This window comes from Eschrichtius robustus, chromosome 1 (genome assembly GCF_028021215.1).
Source record: "Eschrichtius robustus isolate mEscRob2 chromosome 1, mEscRob2.pri, whole genome shotgun sequence".
Classification (NCBI taxonomy): domain Eukaryota; kingdom Metazoa; phylum Chordata; class Mammalia; order Artiodactyla; family Eschrichtiidae; genus Eschrichtius; species Eschrichtius robustus.
The window spans coordinates 47,506,433-47,532,488 of record NC_090824.1 but is presented as its reverse complement, the minus strand read 5'-3'; the positions used below and the strand labels follow the sequence as shown (position 1 = coordinate 47,532,488).

Genomic DNA, 26,056 nt, shown 5'->3' with positions numbered 1-26,056 from the left:
TCACTCTTCTGGCTAATTCCTACTCTACCATCAAACCTCGTTTTAAAAGTAATTTCCTCCAGAAACCCTTCCCCATTGACTAGGTCAGGTTCCCCAGTACATACTCTCATAACTATTTCAATTATCCTAACACTCATCACATTATAGCAATTACTTATTTAAAGACTGTCTTGGCCCCTAAGACTACAAGTTGAATGAGTGTAAGGAATAAGCTAATTTTGTTCACTTCTTGTCTCTCCCATTCATAGTATGGTATCTAGCATTCAGCAGGTTCTCATTTAAAACATTAAGTGGGTGAGTGAAGGAATAAAAGAACAGAATATCATTTCCTCACTTACTTAACTATAACTTTCCTCTCTATAATTATTATCTTCTACTTCTCTAAGCTAGTCTCCAGAACACCATAAACACTGCAATCCTCAATCCAGAATGCCTTTCTTCCTAACTTTTCACCCTGGCCCTCTTTAAATAAAGCCAGTTTCTGTTCATGCTTCTAAATCTCCACCACCTTCCTGTACCACTTATTTGGCACTTCACAACCAGACTGTCAACTCAAAGCAATCTTCTGTTTTCATTTTGGTACTAGAAAGCTGCTCACATTTTGAGTGGGGACAATGTCCCATTACCTAATATAATGGTTGGCCCTCCATAAATGTTTTGCTTGCTGCTACTACTGATGAGGTCAAGTTCACATACCTCTTTAATCCCCACAAAAGTCTCATGTTATAAACCTCTCTAACCTATTGAAAACAGAATATGAGTGTACAGACTTTAGGTAAGAATATTTACATGTGAATGTCTCCTCTTGCTCTAAAGCCCCTCTTTCCTAGTCTTAAGTTCTTTAAGGTATTTATTCCCCAAACTCATAAGGTAAGATATTTAATAGTGAGATATCCCAGAGGTCCATTAGGACCCTCAATAAAATAACACCAGTTACTCTAGCAGAACTTACTATGTGCCACTGTGTGCTTTACACATACGTATTCATTTAATCCTCACAACAACCCTATGAGGTAAGTATACCATTATCTCCATTTTACTTGTAAGGAAACTAAGTCACAGCAATACTAAATAACTTGACACAAGGTCACAAAGCTTATAGGGAGTGAAGCCAGTATTTAAACCCAAGGCAGTGTGGCTTCGGGGAATATATTCAGAGTTCAGAACCATTAAACAAAACTTACAAAAGCAAGAAAATAAGAAGGGGTTTCTGGTTAAGTACTACATAAATACAATGAAAATGAATTAGCCTACTTCAATCCACAGTTCAAATTTATGTTTTAGGTTTACATAGTATTTGAAGGACAACTGAGGATAACATTTTTTTGAGCTCTTAATATAGGCATTCTACTTATTACCAGGGATTCTGTTAATACTTTTAACACCATACTCAGTTGGTTAACTGAGTAACTCCAAGAAACAGGTAAGTAAACTAAGGTTAAGGTTAAATGAGACTAACAATCAGGATAGGTTAAAATAACATGCCAAGGTCATATATAATTCTAAGTGGCATGTCTTAGACTTAAGTCCTTAAACATTAACAAAGTTCACCTTTTAAAGAAGGTACTTGCCTAAACCAGAATATTAAATTTATTGGAAATACCCTCCATTTAAGCATAGTTTATCTATAATTTTGTACATATTGAAGCATAAAATCTACTGCTTCTAAAACATGTTATACTTTTTAAAAATATTACCCATAGTGATGCAAGTTAGCATAATAAAGTTAAAATGCATTCCTAATATGGTAGAGAATAAATCAGTACTATTTGGCTTACCTTTATAAATGACACTTTCTCAATCTTTTATAAAATATTATTTCTCTAGCTCAGTAAAAGGGAACATTTTACACAGCTACATTTCATCATCAACATAGCTACATTTACAAAGGCTATTCTAAAACACTTCATATATATTAACTAACTGAATCCTTATAATAATCCTAGGATAAAGATACTATTATTATTCCCATTTTACAGATGAGCAAGCAGAGGCACAGACAGGTAGGTCACAGAGCTGCACAGCTAGAATATGGTAAAGTCAGGGCTGTGACACAGTCAGGAGGCCCTCCCACAGTCTATGGTCCACAACAAGGGCATTCTATCACAGCAACAGATTTCATCAACACCTTGCATAAAACCTTAAAATGATACAGCAATTGTTTGCTTTCTTCAAGTTATTTTTAATTTCAAAGGTTATGAAATTCAGGAACTGCATTAAGGAACAATAAGCTGGGAGGAACTTATCCAATAGACATCTTCGTCTACAATAAATAATGCTGGCATTTTATTGGTGATTTATTCATTACCTTGAGTGTTCCATTAAGATATCAAAACCATCAATACACTGATGCTTTAACATCACAATTGATCTTTAAAATACTTAATGTAGTTTTTAGTTACAGCATAATATAAGATAGGTAAATATCTCAGAAAAGATTCACTACAGATTCCAAAGCAAATGTCACCTCCTCTGGGCTGAAGGTTATTGGCTCCATAACCTTGAAAACGGTATAAGGGTTGCCCAAGGATACACTGAAACTGGATGGTCCTTATAAAGCTAAATAGTAGATAATCGAGACTGAAAACTGAATCGTGAAAGGAAAGGAAATTGAAATGTAAACTCAACATTTCAATGATTTATTGCTTATCTTCTTCTCTTAAGTACACTGATTCACTTCGAAACAGAATTATTGAAACTGAGAGAAAATATCAGAAAATAAAATTTTCAAAACATTTTACCATGTAACTCTGAGTCACTATGAATAAATAGTGTAGTATTCTCAATGAAGGAAGGTAGACCAGGATTCGAATAATGATTCTTTATACACAACAGTACTGGTTTTAGTTTATCTTCTAGTTTAGAGAGATCACATTTGAAAAATAATTTTCAAAGAACTCTAATAACATTACAAAGTTAAGGGAACAAACATAAATGAAGGCTTATTCTGTGTTTATCTATATTGTACAAATAAGGAAACTGAGATCCTTAACGTGAAAACCCTGACTTAAAAAATTAAAAAAATCACACAGCTATTAAGTGGGATGGTCAGGATTGGAATCCAGACTTAATTCTTTCTATAACATTAAACCCTAAAACTTTTATTATTCAATGATGCTTTACTATAGATCTATTTTTATGACTAAAGTTCTAAAAAATTTAACTTTTCTAGTAGATTGATGATAAATCAGTGTTCACTGGACTATTATTTTACACCTCAGATTCTACCAAATTAAAGTTGTAATTACATTATTTTAAATTGATATGATGCAATCATTTCCTTTCTAATACATTATCACTACTGTACCTCACCTATTCCTCCTTATTAACATACAAATAGACAGAAGCTATACAACTTACAGGACAAAATCTTTGAGACCTTGACTAGGCCAATTTCCCTGCATGAGACAATTTTTTAAAAGTTCAATCCAGAAAAGAAAAAAACTTGATAAAATGAACTTCCTCAAAATTTTTAAATTTTGCTCTTTGAAAGATACTGTTAAGAAAATAAAAACACAAGCCACAGACTGGGAGGAAATACTGCAAAACACATATCTGATAAAGTACTTGTATCTAGAATAAAGAACTCTTAAAACTCAGTAAGAAAACAAACAACACAATTTAAAAAAATAGGCAAAAGCTATGAAGATTGTTCACTAAGATATACAGATGACATATAAGCATGTGAAAAGCTTCCCATCATTAGTCGTTAGGGAAATGTGAATTAAAATCATAATGAGATACCACTACATACTTTATTAGACTGACTAAACAAAAATAAAAACAAAAACACCTGACAATACCAAGTGCTAAGGGAGGACTGAGAGCAATTGGAACTCTCAAAAAATGTTTTTTTAATTCTTATGCCATGCTGATAGGCATGCAAAATGATGTGGTCACTTTGGAAAAGCTTGGCAGTTTCCTAAAAAATTTAAGCATAGGGGGATAGTGGGCGTGGTGGTGGTGGGATGAACTGGGAGATTGGGACTGACATGTATACACTGACATGCATAAAATAGACAACTAATGAGAACCTGCTGCATAAAAAATAAAATAAAATTCAAAAAATAAATTTAAGCATATACTTAGGATACTACCCACCAATCCCTCTCCTTGGTAGTTATCCAAGAGAAATGAAAATACACATTCATGGAAATGTTTACAGCAGCCCAATTCATAATCTCCCCAAACTGGAAACAACACTGGTAGACTGGAAACACTGGAAACAAGTGGCAGATGGATAAACTGTGGTACACATCCACACAATGAACTACAGCTCAACAATGACAACAAAATACTACTGATACACACAAATCTAAAATGTATTATGCTAAAAATATTTTTTAAATAAAATAAAATGTATTATACTAAGCGAAAGAAACCACCCTCAAAGCTCCATGGTTCCATTTATATGACATTCTAGAAAAGGCATTCAGTGGTTTTCAGAAGCTGGGGTTGAGGGGATGGGCTGGTTATAAAGGAACACAAAGACATTTTCTGTAGTGTTGGAAAAGTTCTATATCTTGATTGTGGTTGTTTTACATGACTGCATGGGTTTGTCAAAACTCAGCACATTATACTAAACAGTATGAATTTTACTATATGTAAATTATACCTCAGTAAGCTTGACATTAAGAAAAAATTAACAAGCAAAAAATGCAATAATTATGCAAAACTTTGTTACAAATGAATTATACTGGATGTGAATTTGTAACCACAAACCCAAGTGTAGAATGTCATTTAAAAAATTTAAACATCTCGTTTAAAAAATTATTTTATAATATTCTTTTAGAATATTTGTTTACCTCACACTGGGCATATATACCATTTTGTAATGTGGCATTACAGTGGCATCAGCATTATTAATATTTATTTCAGTAATATAATTATTCAAATAAAAATACTGAATACGTTACCTTTTTTCTTAAACCACTTTCATTAGTTTCTAAATGGGCTTAATGTTTTCATATGCCAAGACACAATTTTATATCATTCCTTTGTTATAAGTGAATAAAAAACATACTACTGAGGCCTTCGTGGTTATAAATTTTTCAAATCTCTGGAATACCATCGTCCACTTGTTGGTCCATTCCATTTCAGAAATCTCATGAAAACAGTAGTTAAATAGCTCTTTGCTACATTACAGGGGCAGGTGTGTTTGGAAGTGAGCAAAAGAGCGGAATGATAGCTATTTTCCTTGCTGTTTAGGGGGTGAGAGCACAAAGCAGTCCCAAACTAGGCTCCTCCTGAGGAGTACAGTTCTCCACGATTAAAGCTGGAACCTATTAAACAGTCTAGATTATATCTTAACTCCTTTCAAAAGGAGTCCCTCCCCCACCCCCACCCCCAGTTCAGGGTATTCAGGGACTTTCAATGCCACTCTCATTTGTATAGCACAAAGAGTCCATGTAATGCATTTTCACATGTAGTATCTCTTTTCCCACCAAGACCTATGAGAAAGTTTTCTTAAATTTGCATTTTACAGATGTCAAAACCCACTCAGCAGATTGGATTAGTTGTCCAGTGATCACACAAACCAATATGTGGCAGAGCCAGAATATTGTTTATTATTCTATGTATGCATTAACATTTACTACAGTCTAAAGACAACCAACACTATGGGAAATCTATACCCAATGATGTCTAAAACTATTATCTATACCTTATCCAATAGAAAGCTAAGAAGAAAACTGAACTTTAAAGATAAAAGTGTATGAAAAAGAACCTGTAAAAATATCATTCTGAAGTGAAATTCACACTGATAAAGAATCTTATGATTGAAAAAAGGTAAAACAATGTCTTGAAAAGACAAAGGCTAAGGAACTGTTCCATAGGGTAGCTATGAAGTCTGAAAACAGGTACAATTGCTGTACACGTATCTTAATGTAATATTAATAGGCCACATATTACATACTCTCCTATGGTTCTAAACTTGGTAGCCATTGTGTGTATTAAAGGAAACTAAGTAAAGAGGTCAATTTAGTGACAGTTAAACGTAGAATGAAATCCTGGATGGAAAAGACAAAGGCCAATACTGGAACAACTGGCAAATCTGAAATACGGATCCATGTCAGACAATTAGTATTGAACATGTTAGACATGTTAGTACTGAACCAATGTTACATTTCCTGAATTTGATAACTGTAACGTAATACCTAAGAGAAAGTCCTTGTTCTTAGGTGATACATATTTTAAGTACTTAGGGATGAAGGGTTATGATGCGTGCAACTACCTCAAATGGCTCCCAAAAAATGTGTATGTGTTTACATGTACAGAGAAATCAAATAACAAAATGTTAACTGATGGTCTAGATGAAGATTATAGTGTTCACAGTTATTATTCTTGAACTTATAAGTTTGAAATTTCAAAAAACAAAGAGTTGAAAATAAAAAGCAAAACTTTAAATTTTCTTTCAATTTTCTTCAATAGCTAATAAGACGTTTCCAGCAAGATCTTTCCTAAGAAATTGAATAAAAAAGATATATTCTTTCTAGTGCCTCTATAAATAAGTTAACTCTAGTTGGAATCAAACAGTATTTGTTGATCTTTTAAAAACTGGGTATAAAACACGGGAGCAAACAACACATAATGTATCCAAGGAATAGCTTATACTTTATTAGGTGCTATGAGAATTTCAGTAAAATTTACATACTGTCCTTTATTTTAAGGAGCTTAAGATATGCTGAGAAACATAAAATTCAATGTCCAGCTCCTGTGGATCATTAACAGTACTCTAAACACTTAATAAGACAGTACATATTTAACTAAAATTTTACTCACTCTAATATATATGATTTCACGATTAGGTGTTTCTCCCACCCCACTCCAAAAGATTTTCACATTTATTTTTATCTTAATATATTTCACTACGAATGCAGTGAGGCTGCATCATGTAGACATTTTACTTCCATGAATTCAACCATAAGCTCTCAGGGGGAAAAACTGAGGATTTCAACAGCACAGCACCATTCCACGAAATAAGCATACCTTCCCCAAGGAGCACTAAGCAGGAGTATAAGGGAGCTGTCCAGTAACATATGTGTCTCTCCCTGTGTGCATCTTGCCAAGCTCTGATCCTAGTATTCAAAGTATTTTTGTGTAACAAAACCCCTAATGCAAGCCAATTTCTTCATCTGGTGCTCAACTAAAGAAATTTATTTTTGGAGTTTCTGAAGGAAAAACTAGCTATTTTGCACTTCTGTGAGATGGAATGAATGTATCGAAACCATACTTCATGATGACTTTAAGGGATTTTTAAGGTAATTTGAACCAAAATCTTTTTTTCGGGGGGGGGGGGTCATCACGTGTGCTAAATTCACAGTTTACCTCAATCCTAATATGCAACTCCAACGCAAATGTACTCTATTTCATTATTATAGCAAGAACATGACACTTTAAAGCAAGGATGACTTCTTTCCAAAGGCTACATCCAGAAACATATTCCTCAAATTTTCTAAGTCAACTCCATGTATTTTTTTAGGTACTCCTGAGTCTGCCAATTTACATTTTTTCCTCTGGATTATCATTTAATCTGATTCAACCCAACTTCTACATTCTTCCTACTCACAGAATCAGAGTTAGAAGAAACTTAGAAATCACACAGCCTATTCCTCCCTCCAACCTCATAGAGCTGTTGGCTGGAGATTTCCATTCACTAAGTTTCATGTTACAATAAATTCCTTACTCTCTAACTACCATAAATTTTTCTAGAAAATTAAAGATCTAATTGTACACAGTTCTAAAAAGACAATTTTTATAAAGTGATACTAAAATGCAGTGAAACAAAGCATCTCTTTGGCATTTTGAATCCTCAACACTTACTAACCTCTGAATCCTATTGAGTAGAACAGTTTTAATAATTCTCAATGATCTCCAGAGGAACGTCAGGGAATCCCATAAAATTGGGCCTCTTCCTTACAACATTTATTTTGAATACAATTATTTTATAATTTTATCCTCTGATGTCTTATTTTTATAATCCTTAACCCTGATGTCTTATATTTTAACTCTTTCCTTAAAAAAAAAACAAAAAAAAAAACTAGGGACTTCCCTGGAGATCCAGTGGTTAAGATGCCGTGCTTCCACTGTAGGGGGCGCGGGTTCCATCCCAGGTCAGGGAACTAGATCCCACATGCAGCCTGGTGCGGCCCAAAAAAAAAACAACTATAAGCTTTCAAAACTGTTTTTAACAAAAAGTACAATAAGTTTTAAAAATTCTATTTAAAGCTTCTAATCTGGATTTTTTAAAAAATAAAGTGAAGTAATTTTTCATTTTCAGAATGAGGTCAAAATTATTTGTCTAGTAGCAACCTAAAGTCACAGATGCAAAAAGTTTCTGTGACATCAGGATATAATTCCCTAAAGCCCACTTTTTCACGGTACACACTCTTTATTTTCTTGTAAAAGATTAGTGCAGAATGACAAATGTGTTGTGTACTAAAATTTAAAAGGGATCGTTCAGATCTTTGAATGAAAGTCATAAATCTAAGAATCATGGTTGAATGACCTTAGCTGAAGAAGCACACAAGTTCTTTATAAAATTCTAACTAAATATAAAGATGTTGTTGACATTCTAAGGAACCATTACTTACTTTTATAACTTGCTTAATTAAAGTGCCTAAGTCTGGGATGAACACTGTACCTTCAAAATAAGGCTGACCTTCAAGGGCCAAACCTTATCATAACCCTTTTTTTGATCACAGACCTCTTTGTGAATCTAATGAAAGCTAAGAAGCCTCTTCCCAGAAAATTTCACATGTACACATAACGCAAAATTTTAACACAATGTTGAGGGAAGGAGTCATCATGGACTCTATCCATCCCAGAGAAATAATTGCTGTCACTGATTATATGGAAGACAGCCTTAAAACATAATGCTTTGGTGTTCATACACACTCTGATGAGAATAAGAAGGGTATCAAACACGCATCCCGGAGTTTGAAAACACAGGTGAAGGCGGTTCTGCGGTACCCTAAGTGTTCTGAGGCCAGAGCACCCTGGTCCTGCTAGCTGTCCATCCCTGCTCTGCAATCCCCTCCAACATGAAACCCTGCGCCTTCTCATCCCTACCATGACCTCCACCTCTTATCTAGACTCGGCAAGCTGCTTTGATCTACTTCGTTGACAAGTAACCATCCAGTCTGCCCTTTAATACCTTCAGTAACACAACTTAGGGCTTCAGAAGGCAGGCCATTCCAGTTTTAGGCAACTCTGAAGAATTATACAGTTCTTTTCTAATCTGATTAGCCTGGTTTGTAAATTTTAAATGCTGTCCTGAATTTCTCCTCTATTTATTTGCCAATAGGTAACAAAATAGCTTGCCATTCAAAGTATCTAATCCTAAAACCAGGAGCAAAAAATCATTTAGCCTTACTTTTTACCAAACAGGAGAGTCAGAATTACGCTGAAAAACACTTTCTATTTGAAAGTCAAAATCTAAGAGGATCAGTATTGGCTCAGTTCAAGAAAGATGTAAGGCTTTCACGTACACAACATCTCCTACCTTGTTGGGCTTCTTTTCACTGCATAAAATATTTAAAATGCATCAACATTAAAAGATTAAAATTATAGTCACTGCAAATTAACATCAGTTCTGTCTAAAAAGTTTATTCCCTGTATTTCTATTTATGCCTGTGATTCTGTAATAAACAGCTCTAATCAATGCAATATAAATATAGAAGTCATTATTTATTCATTAGATAAAGACTGGCTTTCAAGAACTACAGGTAATCTCAGTCACCTTCAACAGGTCCTTTTTCACAATAAGAAATATCTCTTATTGAAACCGGAGTATTAATAAGGTCATTTATCATATATAAAACAATCTCTGAAGAAAATGCTTGCTTCCTTTGAAAACAAAGGAAATACAATTATATTTGATATTTTCTTTCTTAACCGTAATCCCTCACTAGTGCTGAACAAAAAAGGTTCAGAAATATTTTGCACAGTGATTGATTAATCAGATAAGAACAATGCTAACCAACAGTTAAGTGGATAAACACACAGCAAAATCTCATTTTCAAAGGGCCACCCAGGGGGGCTCTGTGCTGGGTTATGTCTCAGAGAACCAAACAATGCACAGTCCTAAGGAGGAGGCTACCCTGCAAGGAGCTTCTTTATGGTCCTTCAATAATTAAACTTCCTAAAGGAATCCAAAGAAGGCCCACCTAAATGAATGCTGTCTTACACTGCAAATTACATTGGAGCACTATTTCGGTAAGTTTATGTGGTAGGTATACACTAATCCCTCAGTAAGAAATACATTTCCTGATAAATAACCACTTCTCTACTTGTCCAGAATGGCCAGAAGAAGGAATGCTGTGTTTTAAAAAGACACACACACACAGCCTAAAAAGATAATGCCATGCATTTCCACTTTTCAGAAACTGTATTACAAACAAATGGCACGTTAAAGCTCAGGAACAGTCCTCCAAGCACTTCTCTTGTAATAAAAGCATCTACTGAATCATTTTAGTTGATTCTTCCAGCTGAAGATGGTTTCATCCATCACAAATGTGTACTGAAAAATTTTCTTACACTTCACATTGTTGGATACCCTATTATTTAAGACTGAGTCAGTTTTAAATCAATCAACAGTTTTAAATCAATATATTTGTACCTAAGCAAATATTGTCAATCTCGAGTAAGTTCAATAATGTCTGCTTTTTAAAACAAAATTCTTCCACCAGCTTGTTATTCATATAAAATCGAACGCGGGAAATAACTTACTTAAAACACGGACTACTATAGGTAGTCAAACACTGCCCTACCCCTTGTAAGAGTGGATGACTGCAACATTTTAATATACTCCATCACGTAGTAGTACAGCTACAAAACCTTCATATCAGCGCCAGAAGTTGAACAATTTCCAGTAGAATTTATTCTTAAACAGATTCTGCATCATTCTCAATACCAAACGTCACCAACATCCAGGTACACTGAAGGTAAGTAATTGATAACCACAAACCCTGTAATATAACCCTCTCAACATTCACTTGCGCACTCTTCTCATTTCTTTTAATGTGAAATCGCTAAGTGTAAAGAATTAAGGAATCTTCTCCATTTACTACGCAGTTGAGCGTTATTAATCGGGAGGCTGGAATCACCACATTATGAAAATTTCAGAGTAGCAATACAAAACAAGATTCAAAAGGAAAAAAGGTCTATTTGCTTAAATACGGAGCTTACATTTTTTTAAAAAGTATTTGCGGGATGCCAACCAAAATTTCCAAAATCCACCCCTCCTCCCGCCTTAAGTCACCCCCCCAAACACCCGCGCCCAGTCTGGGTAGTCGTTACTTTGACGCGGCCGGGATGCTACTCACCGAGTTTTTCCACCAACTTGAGCATCACCCCTCCAATGTGCACCTCCCCGGTCACTCTTAGGGTGACATCGCGGTTCAGGTCCGTCACATGAACGCTCAGTTCCCACGTCCCATCCGCATAGCAGCCATCTGGCATCCTTATCCCGTCTAGAGCCATGGCTCCTTCCTGCAAGCACGGAGGAAATGGCTCTCGTCAGCGTCACTCCCCCAAAGGAAGGCAAATCCCACCGAACTCGCAGTGTCGGCCGCGGGGTGAGAGAAGGTGGAGAACGCGAGGGTTTCCGCACGAACCTAAGTTCGGGAGAGCGGCGGCGAGACCAGCTGCAGGCAGGATCCTGCGCTCCGCGCCCCTTCCCGGCGGCCGCCCCGCGCTCCCGCCCCGCGGCGGCCCTCGGCGGACACGGCGCCGCCCGCCCCGCGCGGCCCCAGCCTAGCGGCCCTCGCCTAGCGGACCGCGGCGGGCTTCACCTGCCCGCCTGCTGGCCGCACCCAGGCTCGGGAGACGCCGCCTGCGGGCTCCACAGTCCTCCTCCCCGCCCGCGCTCCCCTCAGTCCCCGCCGGGCCCGGCCCCTCACCTCGCGCTCCTCGCGCTCCCGGCCCGGGGCTCGCGCGGCAACAGGCGCGGGGCGAAGGCTCGCCCGGCGGCGGCGGCGGCTGCGAGTCCCCTCCTCTGCGGGTGAAACACTGCGTCCCTGCCGGAGCGACTAATGGAGTCCGGTCGTCGCGGCCCCTCGCCTCTCCCTCGGCGCTCCACCCCTCTCTCCCCGCCCCCTCAGTCCGAGTCCGGCTCCCTCCCCCTCGCCCCTCCAAGGCGCACGCAGCGGGTCCGGCCGCCTCGCCCCTCCCCCCCCGTCCCCTGCGGCCGCACTCGGGGCCGAGGCCGCGCGGACTCCCGGGCTGGGGGCGGGGCGGCGCGCGGCGGGGGAGCGAGCAGTGCGGGGGAGGCGGGGGCGCCCTCGGCGGCAGCAATCTCTGCCCCGCCGTGCCGCTGCCCTTTTATGGAAATGAAGGACCCGGCGTAGGGATTGAATCCAACATCCGGGCTCTCGGCGGCGGGACCTGAGGAGGGGGAGCCACGGGAGCGCAGCTGCCTTGCACCGGGGCGCGGGTGAGCGTCGGGCGCTGGGTTCCGCGCTCGCGTCTCTGGCTCGGCGAGGGCCCGCGACGGTGGGTGTCGGCGCTTCCAGCCGGCGGAGGGGGCTCGTCCGTGAGAAACGGCCACAGGAAATTCCCAGGGCAATGTCGTTTGCAGGGAACAAAGTCCCCCCGCCCTCTTCCCATGCCTGGAGCGAGCCCAAAAGTCTCAGGGCGGTGAGAGGGGCCGCACTCCGGGAGCTGGGAGACAGGGGATTGGGGACGTAAAAACTTTAAAAAGTAAATGCCCAGGCCAGCTCCGTGAACCTCCAACAAAAGAATGAGAAAACCCGGAGGGAGGTGAACCACAAAAATTGCTTTGCAAGCAATGTCCGGCACAATCAGCAACTCCTACTGGACTCCCAAGAGTTTGCTTGCGCTCTTAACCCATTCGGAAGCTCCAACCAGAAGTGAGTCATTGAGGTCCTACGATGCGCTTGTTAGAGGCGAAAAAAATCAGGGCAGTGAGTTTTACTCGGAAACTTTTTTTTCCAGCCTTTTCAACTCTTTGTATGTATTTGTGTATTTTTATATGCAAAGCACTAACAGCCTACTAAGGCATTTAGAAGGATATACAACCATCCTCAACCGCACCCTGAGCCACACCTTGAAGGAATTTTAATAGCTCTGGACCGGTGCCAGCAGGTACGGGAAAAACTAAAGAATGTTACCTGTGGAGACTGACCAGTGATGGAGAACGGTCCTCTTGCTTCCCACTTTACTTCCACTTCCCCCTTTTACTGGCGCGCTCTGTGGAGAGGGCTCCGGTCAGAAGCAGCTAGCCGGGGAAATTGCCTCGCTGGCAAATGCATGGCTCGACGAATTTAGGTCAGGAAGACGCATATAAGATATCCCGGATCCCACAAAAGACCCCAGTTTTAAAAGTCTCAGAGTCTTCTTGAACTGTGTCAAAAAGACGGACCTCACCACCCCCCCCCCGCAAATAACCCTGTGTTCAGCAACACAATTGGGAAACGAGGTTAGAGGCCTCAAGTAAGGGGTGGGACCCATAAAGGAGTGAAAGAAAAGCAGCGAAATTTAGTCAGATGCTAGAGGTTTGGCACCAAAAATAGGGAAAACCACTACAGTATTTTCAGCTAGTCATCATGGAGAAATTGATGCCTCGAGTCTGTAGTCTCTCCACTCTCCAATCATTTCTACTCATGGAGGGTCTAAATAGTGCACTTGGAAGCAGTATGAACTTCCTGAGAGGAGGGAATGTTTATGTAAATTATGGTGTTGGAAATATATAGGAAAATATTTTTAATAAAATAGAGAATAGCTTGTGAGGGTAAAAAAAAAAAACAAACTACAGAACTGTACATGCAGCTGTAAAATTACAAGCGTATCTAGTCCTAAATATTCAGAGAAAAAATACTGAAAGGAAATACAACCAAAATGTTAAGAAGCTCTCTGGGTGTTGAGATCAGGAGATTTTTTTTTTTTCCCCCTCTATTCTTTATTTTCTGAAAACTCCAAAGCTTTGCATTCAGGACTTGTCTGTCGCCGGCTTTAATTGCATCCAGCATCTCGATTTCTCTGGGCATGCCATTACCTTCACAATGATAGACACAACTGATAGAGCAGCTGCTGGACACCTGGACAGGACTTTCAGAGGTTTCCTTTTCTGTTTTTTAATATCCCCAAATAAAACATGAGTTCTTTGAGAGCAGGGACTTCAAATTCTTTGCGTTGCCCACAGATTCACAAATAGCTTGGCACAAAGAAAACAGAAAACATGCTGGTACCAAATCAACACAAATGTCAAGGAAACACTAGGTCTGCCCCAGGGAGAGATTTCATTTTGGGGGAAATCCTGGCTTTTAAATCTATGTGGTTTATTTCCACACCTTATCCCCCAAAGACTTATGGCAATGTATAAGATGCATAAACTATGAGATAGCATACATTATAAAAGGCACAAAACAACAGGAAAAAAGGTGGGAAGTGGAGGGTTAGAAATTTCAAATAGAGCCAGGAATGAGGCTAAGAACTGTACCTTAACAACCTTTGCAAGTGCTCCGGTAAGCTCTGAATGACTATGGCTTCTCAAACATGCCTTTATAGAACCAAAAATATCCTGTCCTTTCTGAATATTCCCTTTTCTTCAGACAAATTTGTTGAAGCCAACTGTCGTGTCTCAGAAACCCTCTTAATGCTCAGTTTCCACATTCTAGTTCTTGTTTTCTCACTCACTGGAGAGTTACTTTCTGAACAACCTCCCACCACAGTGCCCACTACTCTGACTGCTGCCCACTTCTGTGAATGATCCCTACATTAGGGACGGGGAGCTGGAAGGGGAGATGTTAATATTGCAAATACCAGCCCCATTTCTTAGCATTTGAAACAGCTTAATTATATCTTTATAAGAGACTTCACTAGCTTTAGAAAGTCAGCAGTTTGTGTTTGAGCAGTATAAAGCACAGGAAGGCAGTGACCCTCTGAAAGAACCACTGGAGGAATAGTTAGGCTGAGATGGGAGCAGCTGGTCCCTTTAGGCCTTCTTTTTGAGTATTTCAAGCTGTTGATTGCTTTGAAGATTAAAGAAGAGTCAGACTTGAATCTCTGAAACTGGGGATTTTTTTCTAGATTATCGTGTGAGACCTTCAAGTGAATTTCTTAGATGTTTACTTCTACCTAACGTTTCCCAGTGTGTTCAGATGTGGAATCTTATCTGAAATCCCCCACTAGAACCTCTAAGACAATGCAATACTTCTGGTACTTACATCATACTGAAAAGTAGCCGAGAACTCCAGTGTTTGGAAGAACAGCTCAAGCATTGAAAGCAGCAATATCCAAATAAGGTACCAAGCACTGGGCTTAGGTTTAGACCAAATGATACCTCACAGATCGGCCGTCAAATGCAGCCCTTCGGCTTGGTAATCCGCAGGTTGACTTCAGCTTTTTCTCTGAGCCTGCTTAAACTGTGCTTTATATTCTTAAAAGGTTAATACAAAATATAACCACTGAGTTTGAAAGAAAGAAAGGTTGGGGGAGAGGAGAACATAAGGGAAGGTTTGTGTGAGTGTGAATGTGTAAGGGTAGTTTAAACTGCACGTAAAAATGCCATATGAGGCCAGCAAGACGAAATGTAATGAATTATTCCTGTCAAATACCAGGTGAGCAGAATTCCTGTTTGTCTCAGGGATTACCAAAAATGGAGCCCACTGGTAAAGCTACTAAGGAGGTAGAAATCAAGGGGCATGGAGTGTGAACTAAGAATGGGAAGGAAGGTTGCAGGGGCCACTTTTTTGATAGAAGTGGATACTCATGGTAAACAACAAGAAAAGGCCTGGCAAACTGAGCAGCAAGGAAGACTTGCTTCGGAGTGGGGCTGTTCTGTCACAGACCTAAAGAAAGCCTCTCAGATAACAATGAAATCTCTACTTCAAGGGGAAAGAAACGCACTGCTTGCATTTACTGGTCTAGATTATAGAAAGCTTTTCGTAGAAAACCATGCTGGGTGATACTTAGAAAACAATTTTTGAGCACCACGTCATCTTGTGAAATGTTCTGCCTCTGACAAAAATATGAACGGTTCACACAAACACTCACACAAACAAGGCAGCTCACTGTGTGCGTAGCACAGTGCAGGGCGCTGAGACACACGTGTCGATGTATAGCACACGCCACAAGCGCTTAAGGAACATCTATCTAATACAGGAGACATATTTAAAACACCAGAAAGGATGTCCATATGCAAAAAAGAGTTAAATTAGACCACTGCCTTACACCATATACAAAAATCAACTCAAAACGGATTGTAGACCTAAATGTAAGATCTAAACTATAAAATTCTTAGAAGAAAACATAGAAGTAAATCTTTGTGACCTTGGATTAAACAATGGCTTCTTAGATAGGACATCAAAGCCAAAATGATGAAAGAAAAACTAAGTTGGATTTTATCAAAGTCAAAAATGCCTGTATTTCAAAGGACAGCATCAAAAATGTGAAAAGAAGGAGGGAATTCCCTAGCAGTCCAGTGATTAGGACTCCACACTTCCACTTCAGGGGGCCCCAGGTTTGATTCCCTGGTCGGGGAACTAAGATCCCATAAGCCAAGTAGTGCGGCCAAAAAAAAAAAAAAAAAATGTGAAAAGACCCACAGAATAGGAAAAAATATTTGCAAATCATTTATCTTTTAAGGGACTTATATCTAGACTATATAAAGAGCTATTACAACTCAACAATAAGAAGAAAAACAAGCTGATTAAAAATGGGCAAATGATCTGAATAGGCAGTTCTCCAAAGAAGATGTACAAATGGCCAATAAGCACATAATAAGATGCTCAACATCATTAGGCATCAGGGAAATGCAGATCAAAACTGCAATGAGCTAACACTTCACACCCACTAAAATGATATGACAAAAAAAAATAGATGACAGTAACAAATATTGGCTAGGATGTAGAGAAATTACAACCCTCATACATTGCTGGTGGGAATGCAAAATGGTCAGCTGTTTTCAAAAAGCAATTTGGCAGTTCCTTAGAACATTAAACAGAGTTACCATGTAACCTAGCAATCCTACTCCTAGGTATATACCCAGGAGAATTGGAAACATGTCCACACAAATACTTATATGCAAATATTAATAATAGCCAAAAGGTGGAAACAACCCAAATGTATTTCAAGTGATGAATGAAAGACATTTGGGTTATTTCCATCTTTTGACTATTATTAATATTCATATAGAGGTATTTTTTTAGTGATTCATTAAAACATCAGAAGGGAGAAAAACTCTATTACTCTTAAGGACTAAATTGTGAAGTACAGACCCACTTTGAAGATTGTGATCACCTGGCCTCTGAAAGAAAGTCATCAATGCAGTCATGGAACGTTTTATGAAGAAGATAAATCTAAGCAGATAGGAAGGAGTAGATGGGGTTTGGCCTTTCCAGGGGAGTGATATGTGAAATCATGAGGCAGAAGTGAGCATGGCATGATCAGCCAGGGAGAAGAAAGGACGAAATGTCAAGGAGATGGTCTGAGGAAGACTGAGCATGGAGTGAGGCTGACTAGGGAGGACAGAAATTTAGAGTCTGAGATAGAAAATGGGGAGTCATTAAAAAGTTGGCGCAAAGTAGTAGCATCATGAAAGCAATGTTCAAATGAGATTAATCAAGAAAAATATGCATGATGGATTGGAAGAGCAAGGGACTAGAATTCAGAAGGTAGGCTTGGAATCTGTTCATAACTTAGATGTAAGAAAAAGCCTTTGGCTGATGAGGTAAGTAACAGGGGGTGGGAGACGGAGGAAATTTCAAAAAAGTTACTATTATCAAAAGCTTTTGTGCGTTTTTGATGTTCTAAGTGCTATGCAGGACACTTTACTTGTTCCTCACAACAACCTTGAGTTTTTATTATTATCTTTATTTAATGTGTGTTAACTGATAGCCAGAGTGATTATCTGGTTGTATAACTTGTTCTAAACCACACAGTTGGTACGTGGAAGAAGTGGAATTAAAACCGAGGTCTGAAAACAGAAGGTCATAAATCTTTCAAAGTTTTCACGTTTGGGTGACCAGGAAAAACAGTGGAGTTACTGAACTGGGAAAGGGAAATTGGGAGGAGCTGATTTCAGGGACCAAGGGAAAGATGAGGCTTTTTTAAAAAAAGAAATATTGAACTTGGGGTGAAAGCTGTATATCGCAGTGGAAACATTTAGATAAATAAGCCTGGCAATCTTGTGAGAGGATCAGATCACACAGAGAAAAATCATTAACAAAGAGGTGAGCCTTCATGGATGGCTCAACCCCCCAAATGAGACTGACCCTTGGGGAACTGCTCCCCAAAGGCAGAAGCTGGAAGAGGCATCTTAAGGCAACAGAGAAGAAAGGATCAGAGGCGGGAAAACAATCAGGTAAGTACAGTGTCAGACAAGCCAAAACAAAGAAAGAAAGAAACCATTTCAAGAAGGAAAGGTGGTCAGTAGTATCAAATGATGCCGAGAAGTCCAGGAGAATAGAAGTGCTTAAGAACACGAGGCTGGTGAAAATCATTGTTCACCTTGCAGAGACCACTTTATAGCTGACCGACCAAAGACAGAGTTCAAAGAGCTAAAGAAAAGGGAAGTTTATCAATGAAAGGAAAGCAAGAAATAGGATGGTGATTTGGAGGTGCCACAGGAGCAAAGACGCTTTTTTGAAACAAAGGAGACCTAAGCATTCGTAAAGACTATGGAAGATATAAGGGGGAAATTGTTGCTTAACACTGAAACCAGGATTCCCTCCAGGATTATCTGGGATCATGCCAAAGATTCAGGGGGAATAGGAGCAGCCCTTGCCAAGACAGAAGAAAGACACACCAGGTTGCAAGGATAGAATTGGGTTATTGGAAGGCTGAAACCATCTTATAAGTGTGGAAACACACCACAGGATACAACAAATCAGCGCATAAACATATTTAAATAAATAATGTTTATATTAGGCAATAAGAGGGTGGGGCTGGCTGAGTTATTGTGCTGCTCGGATGGACACCCTCCCAGGAGGTCAGATTAGGGCCAGGATGTAAGAAAGGAAGGATGTGATTAAGAGATTATTTCAGTACAACGAGGACAGAGATTCAGAGGCTCACAAGGGAAAACCAGTGTTAACAGCACAGATGCCAACTTGCCTGGCCCGTAGGTGCTGCTGGGGATCAGCTGGCCTGGGGACAGTACAGCCATCACATGTAAGTCACTGGAAGGCCACAGGCCAATGAGGCCAACCCCCAGAGCTGCCTTCATGCAGTCAATTCCTGCAACACAGCAGAAACTCCCACTTGATTAGTGTTTCCTTGTTAATGAACACACTAGACTCCTCCCAGATTTTCAGTGTTATTTACAGTCTAGCAAGTTCCTCCCTGTTTTTCCTGGCTGGTAAACTGCTTACTCCCAGCCCTCATTCTGAGAAAGGCTCCCTATCCTTTGTGCTTTGTATCACAATGTCCTCTTCAAATGCATAAACCCTTTATTCTTCCCAAACCAGGAGTTGCAATTCCACTAAAAGAGCCAAACCAGAAAGTCACCTACAATTCCAGTTGCCCTAAGGCCAACTCAGTTCAACCTGGAAGGACAAAAGTGCCTTTCATCAGCTTGCTCCTAGGCAGGTACTCAGGTGACAGAGACTTGACCTCAGCTGAACATCACCACCTGGTGCCTGGGAGGTGTCACTGCAAATCTTTTCTCTCCCTTGAACCAAATTCAACATAAATTTCAATGTGAACTTAATAAGCAAATGGAAAAAATGCATCTATTAAAAGATAAACTCTTCATTTTGGGATCCCATCCTTTCTTTAGGACAGCGCTCTTGGAGGTATCCACCTATTCCTGCATCAGCAGTTTTTCCTGCTTCATCTAATTCTCCCCTTGCTTCTAGATCATTGCCATCACCATATAAACAGACTCTACCATCTCCCATTTAAGGAAAGAAAGAAAAATGTCTTTCTTGATGACATACATCCCTGCACTACCCGTTACTGCTATGGTCCCTTTGAACTTAAAACCACTCAAATGAAATACCTATATGCAACATCTCTACTTCCTCAAGTCTAAGTTACTTTTTAACTCACCCCCAAATTGGTCTCTGTTTCCACCACTCCACTGACACTAATGGCCTCTCTGTTGCAAAACCCACAGTGCTTTTTCCATCCTCTTCTCCCTTGACCTCTCAGCAGCATTTGATGCTGTCTGCTCTTTCTAAATGCTCGCTCCTCTTGGACTCTTTCTTCTACCTCTCTGTCTTCTTTTTTCAGTCTCCCCTGCTGGATCCTTTGCCCCTAGCCAATCTCTAAATTCAGCATGGTAGGTAGGGGACCCAGCTTGGGACCTCTTTTCTTCTCTATATGCATTCTCTCTCTAGCCTACCTCCTTCTACCTCGAGACTTTAAATACTGTCTCTATGCTGACGATTCCAAGTCTCTAGCCCAGACCTGTCCTTGGAGCTCCAGACCTGGAGATCCACGTGTAATAGATATTTCAAACTAACCTGTGCAACGTGAGACTGACTTTCCTACAATATCTATTCCCACTCCAGTGTTTTCCATCTCAGTAAATGACACCATCATGCATCCACTGGCTCAGCCTAAAAAACTGGGAGTCAGCCTTGGTTTCCCACATTCCTTCACCACCCCTCTTCCAGTGACTCAGTTCATGCTAAGTCTGTCTCTACAATAGATCCCAAATTCACCCACTTCTTTACATCTCCACCATCACCTGCCTGGTCCTGGCCACTGTCTTCTCACTTGGATTATTTATTCAATAGCCTCCTAAATTGTCTCTCCGCTCTTCCCCTCTCCAGTCCGTTTCCTACACAGTACCTACAGTGATCCTTTAAATATGTAAATCACAACATTTACTCTTTTTTTTTTTAATTTATTTATTTTTGGCTGCATTGGGTCTTTGTTGCTGTGCGCGGGCTTTCTCTAGTTGCGGTGGGCGGGGGCTACTCTTCGTTGCAGTGCGTGGGCTTCTCATTGCGGTGGCTTCTCTTGTTGCAGAGCACCGGCTCTAGGCGCCCGGGCTCAGGAGTTGTGGTGCGTGGGCTCTAGAGCGCAGGCTCAGTAGTTGTGGCGCACGGGCTTAGTTGCTCCGCGGCATGTGGGCTCTTCCTGGACCAGGGCTCGAACCCATGTCCCCTGCATTGGCAGGCAGATTCTTAACCACTGCGCCACCAGGGAAGCCCCTACTCTTCTCTTAGAAACATCAACAGCTTTTCATTGTGCTTAGAATAAAATCCAAACTTCTTACGGTGTCTTAAAAGGCTTCACCAGACCAAGACCAACCTACCTTGCTGACCTCCCACTCACTGTCTCCAGTCAGACAGGCCTCCTGGCTCTTCTGTCTTAGCGTTTGCCACTCCCCTGCCCCCAGGCTTTTCCCTGTCTCTTTCCATGACTCTGTCTTTCTCAGCCTCAATGTCATCAACTCAGAAAAGCTTTCCCTGGCCACACAATTAAAGTAGCCTTTGCCCCCACCCTCTACTGCCCAGTTACTTTCTAATCCCTCATCTGCTTTTTTTCTTCAATAAAATTTATCAAAAATTTGAAATTATTTTGTTTGTTTGCCTATTTGTCTCCTTCCCACCCAGCCTTCCCCTCTGCCATTAGAATGTAACCTCCTTGAAGGGAGGAAACTTCCAACTGCATCGCGATGCACGTGGGCACCATTCGTGCTGTAGTCTGTGGGAATGGAGGTCCCTGTGGCCACCTGCCCTCCTCTGCCTTGTGCACAGCCATAGCCCCCCAGCACCTAGCACAGTGCCTGGCACATGGCAAGTGCTCAATAAAAGGTTGTGGAACCAATGAAAGAGTGAAATGTAGTGAACCAGATGATCCCAGATGTACATCTCAGATCCAAGCCTCCAAGAAACGTACACTCTAGAAGACTATTAGAACCAAAAGTATAAACATCACATATAAATATTGATGGGTTTCTTGGAGCCACATGCATATTTAGTAGCATGGTGCCTCTGGTCTTGGAGCTATAAGCAAGTGTATCAATGTACATAGATGCTGTCCTCATCCTCACACAAGGAGAGTCCACTTGAGAAAGTCAGTTTGAATTCAAGCAATAATTTTTTTCTCCAGTGTTTAAAAAAAAGGTCATTCTCCAATCTTCTCCACTGTCCTTGAATAGTCAACACCGGCCCCTTCCGTCCCAGCCTCCCTCCTCACTCTCCCCCGTCTTCATCTCCTATCTCAGAGGGGATGTTGAAGCCATCAGGGTAGAACTGCCTTGACTTACATTACAAATCTTCCACCCTGCCTGCATCAGCACAAGGTGCCCTCTCCTCTTTTGTTGCCATTAGGCAGAAGAGACATCCATGTTCTTATCAAAAGCTAATCCACCTGTGTCCCGCATCCCACTTCCTCCTATTCTAAATTCATCAATTCTTAATTATGCCTCTCCAGGGTCTTCAAACTCTCTCCTTAAACCAGAGACTTCTCATCAGCACTTTAATACACTCAAGTCTTTCCCAACATTTGAAAGGCCGGTGGAGAACAGGTCAGGAAGCCCTCCTGGACCTCACAGTATCCCTAGTTGCTCTCCTCCCCTTCATAGAGAGCAAAACTTCTCAAAAGCATGTTGAACATTGTCTATATACTCACTGTCTTCCTTTCCTTAGTACTCTCCTACTATGGAACCCATTTCATCCTTGTTTCTACCTCCACTGAAGTGGCTCGTGTTGGGGACACAATTACCTCCAGGTCATTAAACTCAAAGGCATTTTTAACCCTCATCTTACTTGATTTCTTGGCCACTCTTTTTTTTTTTTTTAATAAATTTTTTTATTTTATTTTATCTTATTTATTTATTTTGGCAGCGTTGGGTCTTTGTTGTGGTGCGCTGGCTTCTCATTGCGGTGGCTTCTCTTGTTGTGGAGCACGGGCTCTAGGCACGTGGGCTTCAGTAGTTGTGGCACGCGGGCTCAGTAGTTGTGGCTCACGGGCTCTAGAGCTCAGGCTCAGTGGTTGTGGCGCATGGGGGGCTTAGCTGCTCCACAGCATGTGGGATCTTCCTGGACCAGGGCTCGAACCCATGTCCCCTGCATTGGCAGGCGGATTCTTAAACACTGTGCCACCAGGGAAGCCCTCTTGGCCACTCTTAACACTGGCAATCACCTTTGCCTTGCAACACTTCCCTTGCCTCCTGTCACACCATGTTTTCCTGGCCCTTCCTTGCTTCTTCTCAGACCCCTTGGCTGGTTTATGTTCCTCATCATGTTCATGATTTGTTGGAGTCCTTGAGGTTCTTTCTGAACCCCTCTCTCTTCTCATGCAAGGATCTCTTTCTGGGGTCTCACCCTGGCCCACAGCTTCAAACACCAGTTCCATGTTAATAACTCCCAAATTAAATCACCAGCCCAGAGTGCTCTCTGAGCACCAGTGTTCTATACCTAATTGCTCATTCCAGATCTCTACTTGGATGTTCCACGTGGACCTCAAACTGAACATGCACACAAGTGAAACCTGGGTCTTCTCTTGCCAGTGAGATTCATCAATTCAACTGTACAGACCAGACACTTTGGATTCATCTTTTATGCATTCTTCACCTCTTTCCTCTTCTTTTTTTTTTTTTAATTTTTAAAATTAATTTTTATTGGAGTATAGTTGTTTTACAATGTTGTGTTAGTTTCTACTGTACAGCAAAGTGAATCAGCTATACGTATACATATATCCCCTCTTTTTTTGGATTTCCTTCCCATTTAGGTCACCCCAGAGCATTGAGTTGAGTTCCCTGTGCTATACAGTAGGTTCTCATTAGTTATCTATTTTATACATAGTATCAGTAGTGTATATATGTCAATCCCAGTCTCCCAATTCATCCCACCCCTGACCTTCCCCCCTTGGTGTCCATACATTTGTTCTCTAAGCCTGTGTCTCTATTTCTGCTTTGCAAATAAGTTCATCTGTACCATCTTTCTAGATTCCACATATATGCGTTAATATACGATATTTGTTTTTCTCTTTCTGACTTACTTCACTCTGTACAACAGTCTCTAGGTCCATCCACGTCTCTACAAATGACCCAGTTTCATTCCTTTTCTCTTTCCTCTTCTTAATCCATCACCAGGTTCTGTTGACTTTTTTCTCCTACGTATTTATTAGATGCACCTACCTCTCTCCATCTTCACTGCCACCACATTAATCCAAGCCACCATCGTGTCCCATCTGGATTTGCAGTAGAAGCTTACAGGGGTCCTCACACCCACCTTTGCTCCTTCTAATGTTCTCAGCGCTGTAGCCAGAATGCAAATCTGATGGGCTCACTTCCTTGTTTAAAACCACTCGAAGCCTTTGCCTTTCTCTTAGGAAGAAGAACAAAATCCTTCCCACACCCCAGGCCCTCATCTGACCCCCGCACACTTTGCCGGCCTCATCTTGTTCTGCTCTCTCCCTTTTGCCACTACCTTCCGGTGGTCTAGCCACACAGACTCCCTCCAGCCTCAGGGTCTTTGTAGAGGGTTTTCTCTACCTGAACAACCCTAGCTTCCCTCTCACCCTTTGTCTCCTTAGCGCCCACGATCCCTTAGTTCTTAGTATGTAGCGGACACTGCTGATGCTCTGCCCCATAGCTGGTCTGGAGCAGTGGTTCTCAACGTGTAACCCCTGAACAAGCAGCATCAGCATCGCCTGGGAATTTGTTAGAAATGCACATTCTCCAGCCCCACCCCAGACCTACTGAATCAGAGGCTCTGCGGTGTGGCCCTGCAATCTGTGTTTTATTCAGTCCTCGAGGCGATTCAGATGATCTGAGAACCACTGGCTTGTAGTGTCTGTGTAAGCTTCCTATGTCCCTCTGCTTAAGGGGGTGGCTGCGAGCGCAGAGAACTGAACACCCCTGGAGTGACCCTTAACTAATGAGGAATGGGGGGGTGGGTGGATAACTGTCCCAGCCTCATACCCCTTCATGAGACGCTCTTAGGGGTGTTCCACAAAGTCTCCCAGAGGGTCACCCAGGAGAACTGAACCCTGGTTACTCATAGTGGCAACTTGCTCATTAATGGTTTTCCTTCCTTTCCTTACTCATTCACAGAGCTTTCTGGAATCAACTCTTAAATAAGTCACCTGTGCCCAAATCTTGGTCTTAGGGTCTGCTTTTGGGGAAATGCAAACTAGGATACACAGTGCAGATACCCCATGTAAGGGAAGCTTTCCTTCACTCTCAAACTAAATCAGTTCACTCTGCCACATGCTCTTTTTAAGCCCTCTTCTTTTGCATCATAGCACTTTCCACAGTTTATAATTAGATATCTGTGTGATTCTTTGCTTAATGTATGCATCCCCACCTTGAAGGAACAGTGTCTATCCCACCCTGTTTTATCCTCAACACCTGCCGGTGCCAGGCACAAAAATAGACACCCAGTAAATGTCTGTCGAATGAATGACAATGAATGGATAGTACCCTTTCATTCATAACTTGCTGAAGGGCTAGCTGAGAAATTCTCAGGTTTTCTGTCACCTACATTTCAACATATTTTTCTTTTACATTCCTTCTAGTCTCCTTCTCTCTCCTTTCATAAAATTCAATATTTTTCATCTCATGTTTAGGACAATGACGTTCTCCACATAATACTATGACTCTCCCTTAGTTTGGTCCAAGTTTACCTTTTAAAGTATTTCCTTTCCAACCAAAACAATTGTCCTCCTATTCTAACTATAGAAACAACTCCTTCTGTAATAAGATTTTAAATTTCAAATCACAATATTCCTGGGCATCCATCCTCAAAGCCCATAAAGGCTTTTCACTGAAGGCTTCCATTGGCTTTCACACTTCTACAGGAGGTGAACATATGAATACATATTAAATAATTTTTGCGTTCCTGAGAATCAGCCGTCATAAATAATTTACCTTTGTGTGTGAGAAAATGGGAAAGGACACATCCCCCTTCTCCCCACAGCTTTAGGTCTTTGCCCACCTCTGTTGCCTGCATGCCCCAAGGGAGAAGTTGTTAGTTTGTAGTTTAGATTATGAGTTGGGGCAGTTTTGTTAACAGGCAAGTTTACTGTATGTTCAAGTTGGAACCTGTATCCAGCATCTTTTGCATGGCAGGTATCCTCTACCTGGGGCAGGCTCCGTGCCTCCTCTCTTCCATTCTATATGGCTTCCAGAGAC

The 26,056-nt window shown here is 40.9% G+C and overlaps 1 protein-coding gene across 1 annotated transcript in view; it reads right to left on the bottom strand.

Annotated features, from left to right (window-relative positions):
• FERMT2 (FERM domain containing kindlin 2) overlaps window positions 1-12,075 on the bottom strand; it is a 73,300-nt gene extending 61,225 nt beyond the window's left edge. Inside the window, exons 1-2 of the mRNA XM_068545408.1 lie at window positions 11,901-12,075; window positions 11,325-11,490 (exon numbers count right to left, since the gene is read on the bottom strand). Coding sequence (XP_068401509.1) covers window positions 11,325-11,481 — 157 coding nt within the window. The 5' untranslated portion in view covers window positions 11,482-11,490; window positions 11,901-12,075. The remainder of the gene's footprint in view (window positions 1-11,324; window positions 11,491-11,900) is intronic.
• Window positions 12,076-26,056: the final 13,981 nt, after the last annotated feature.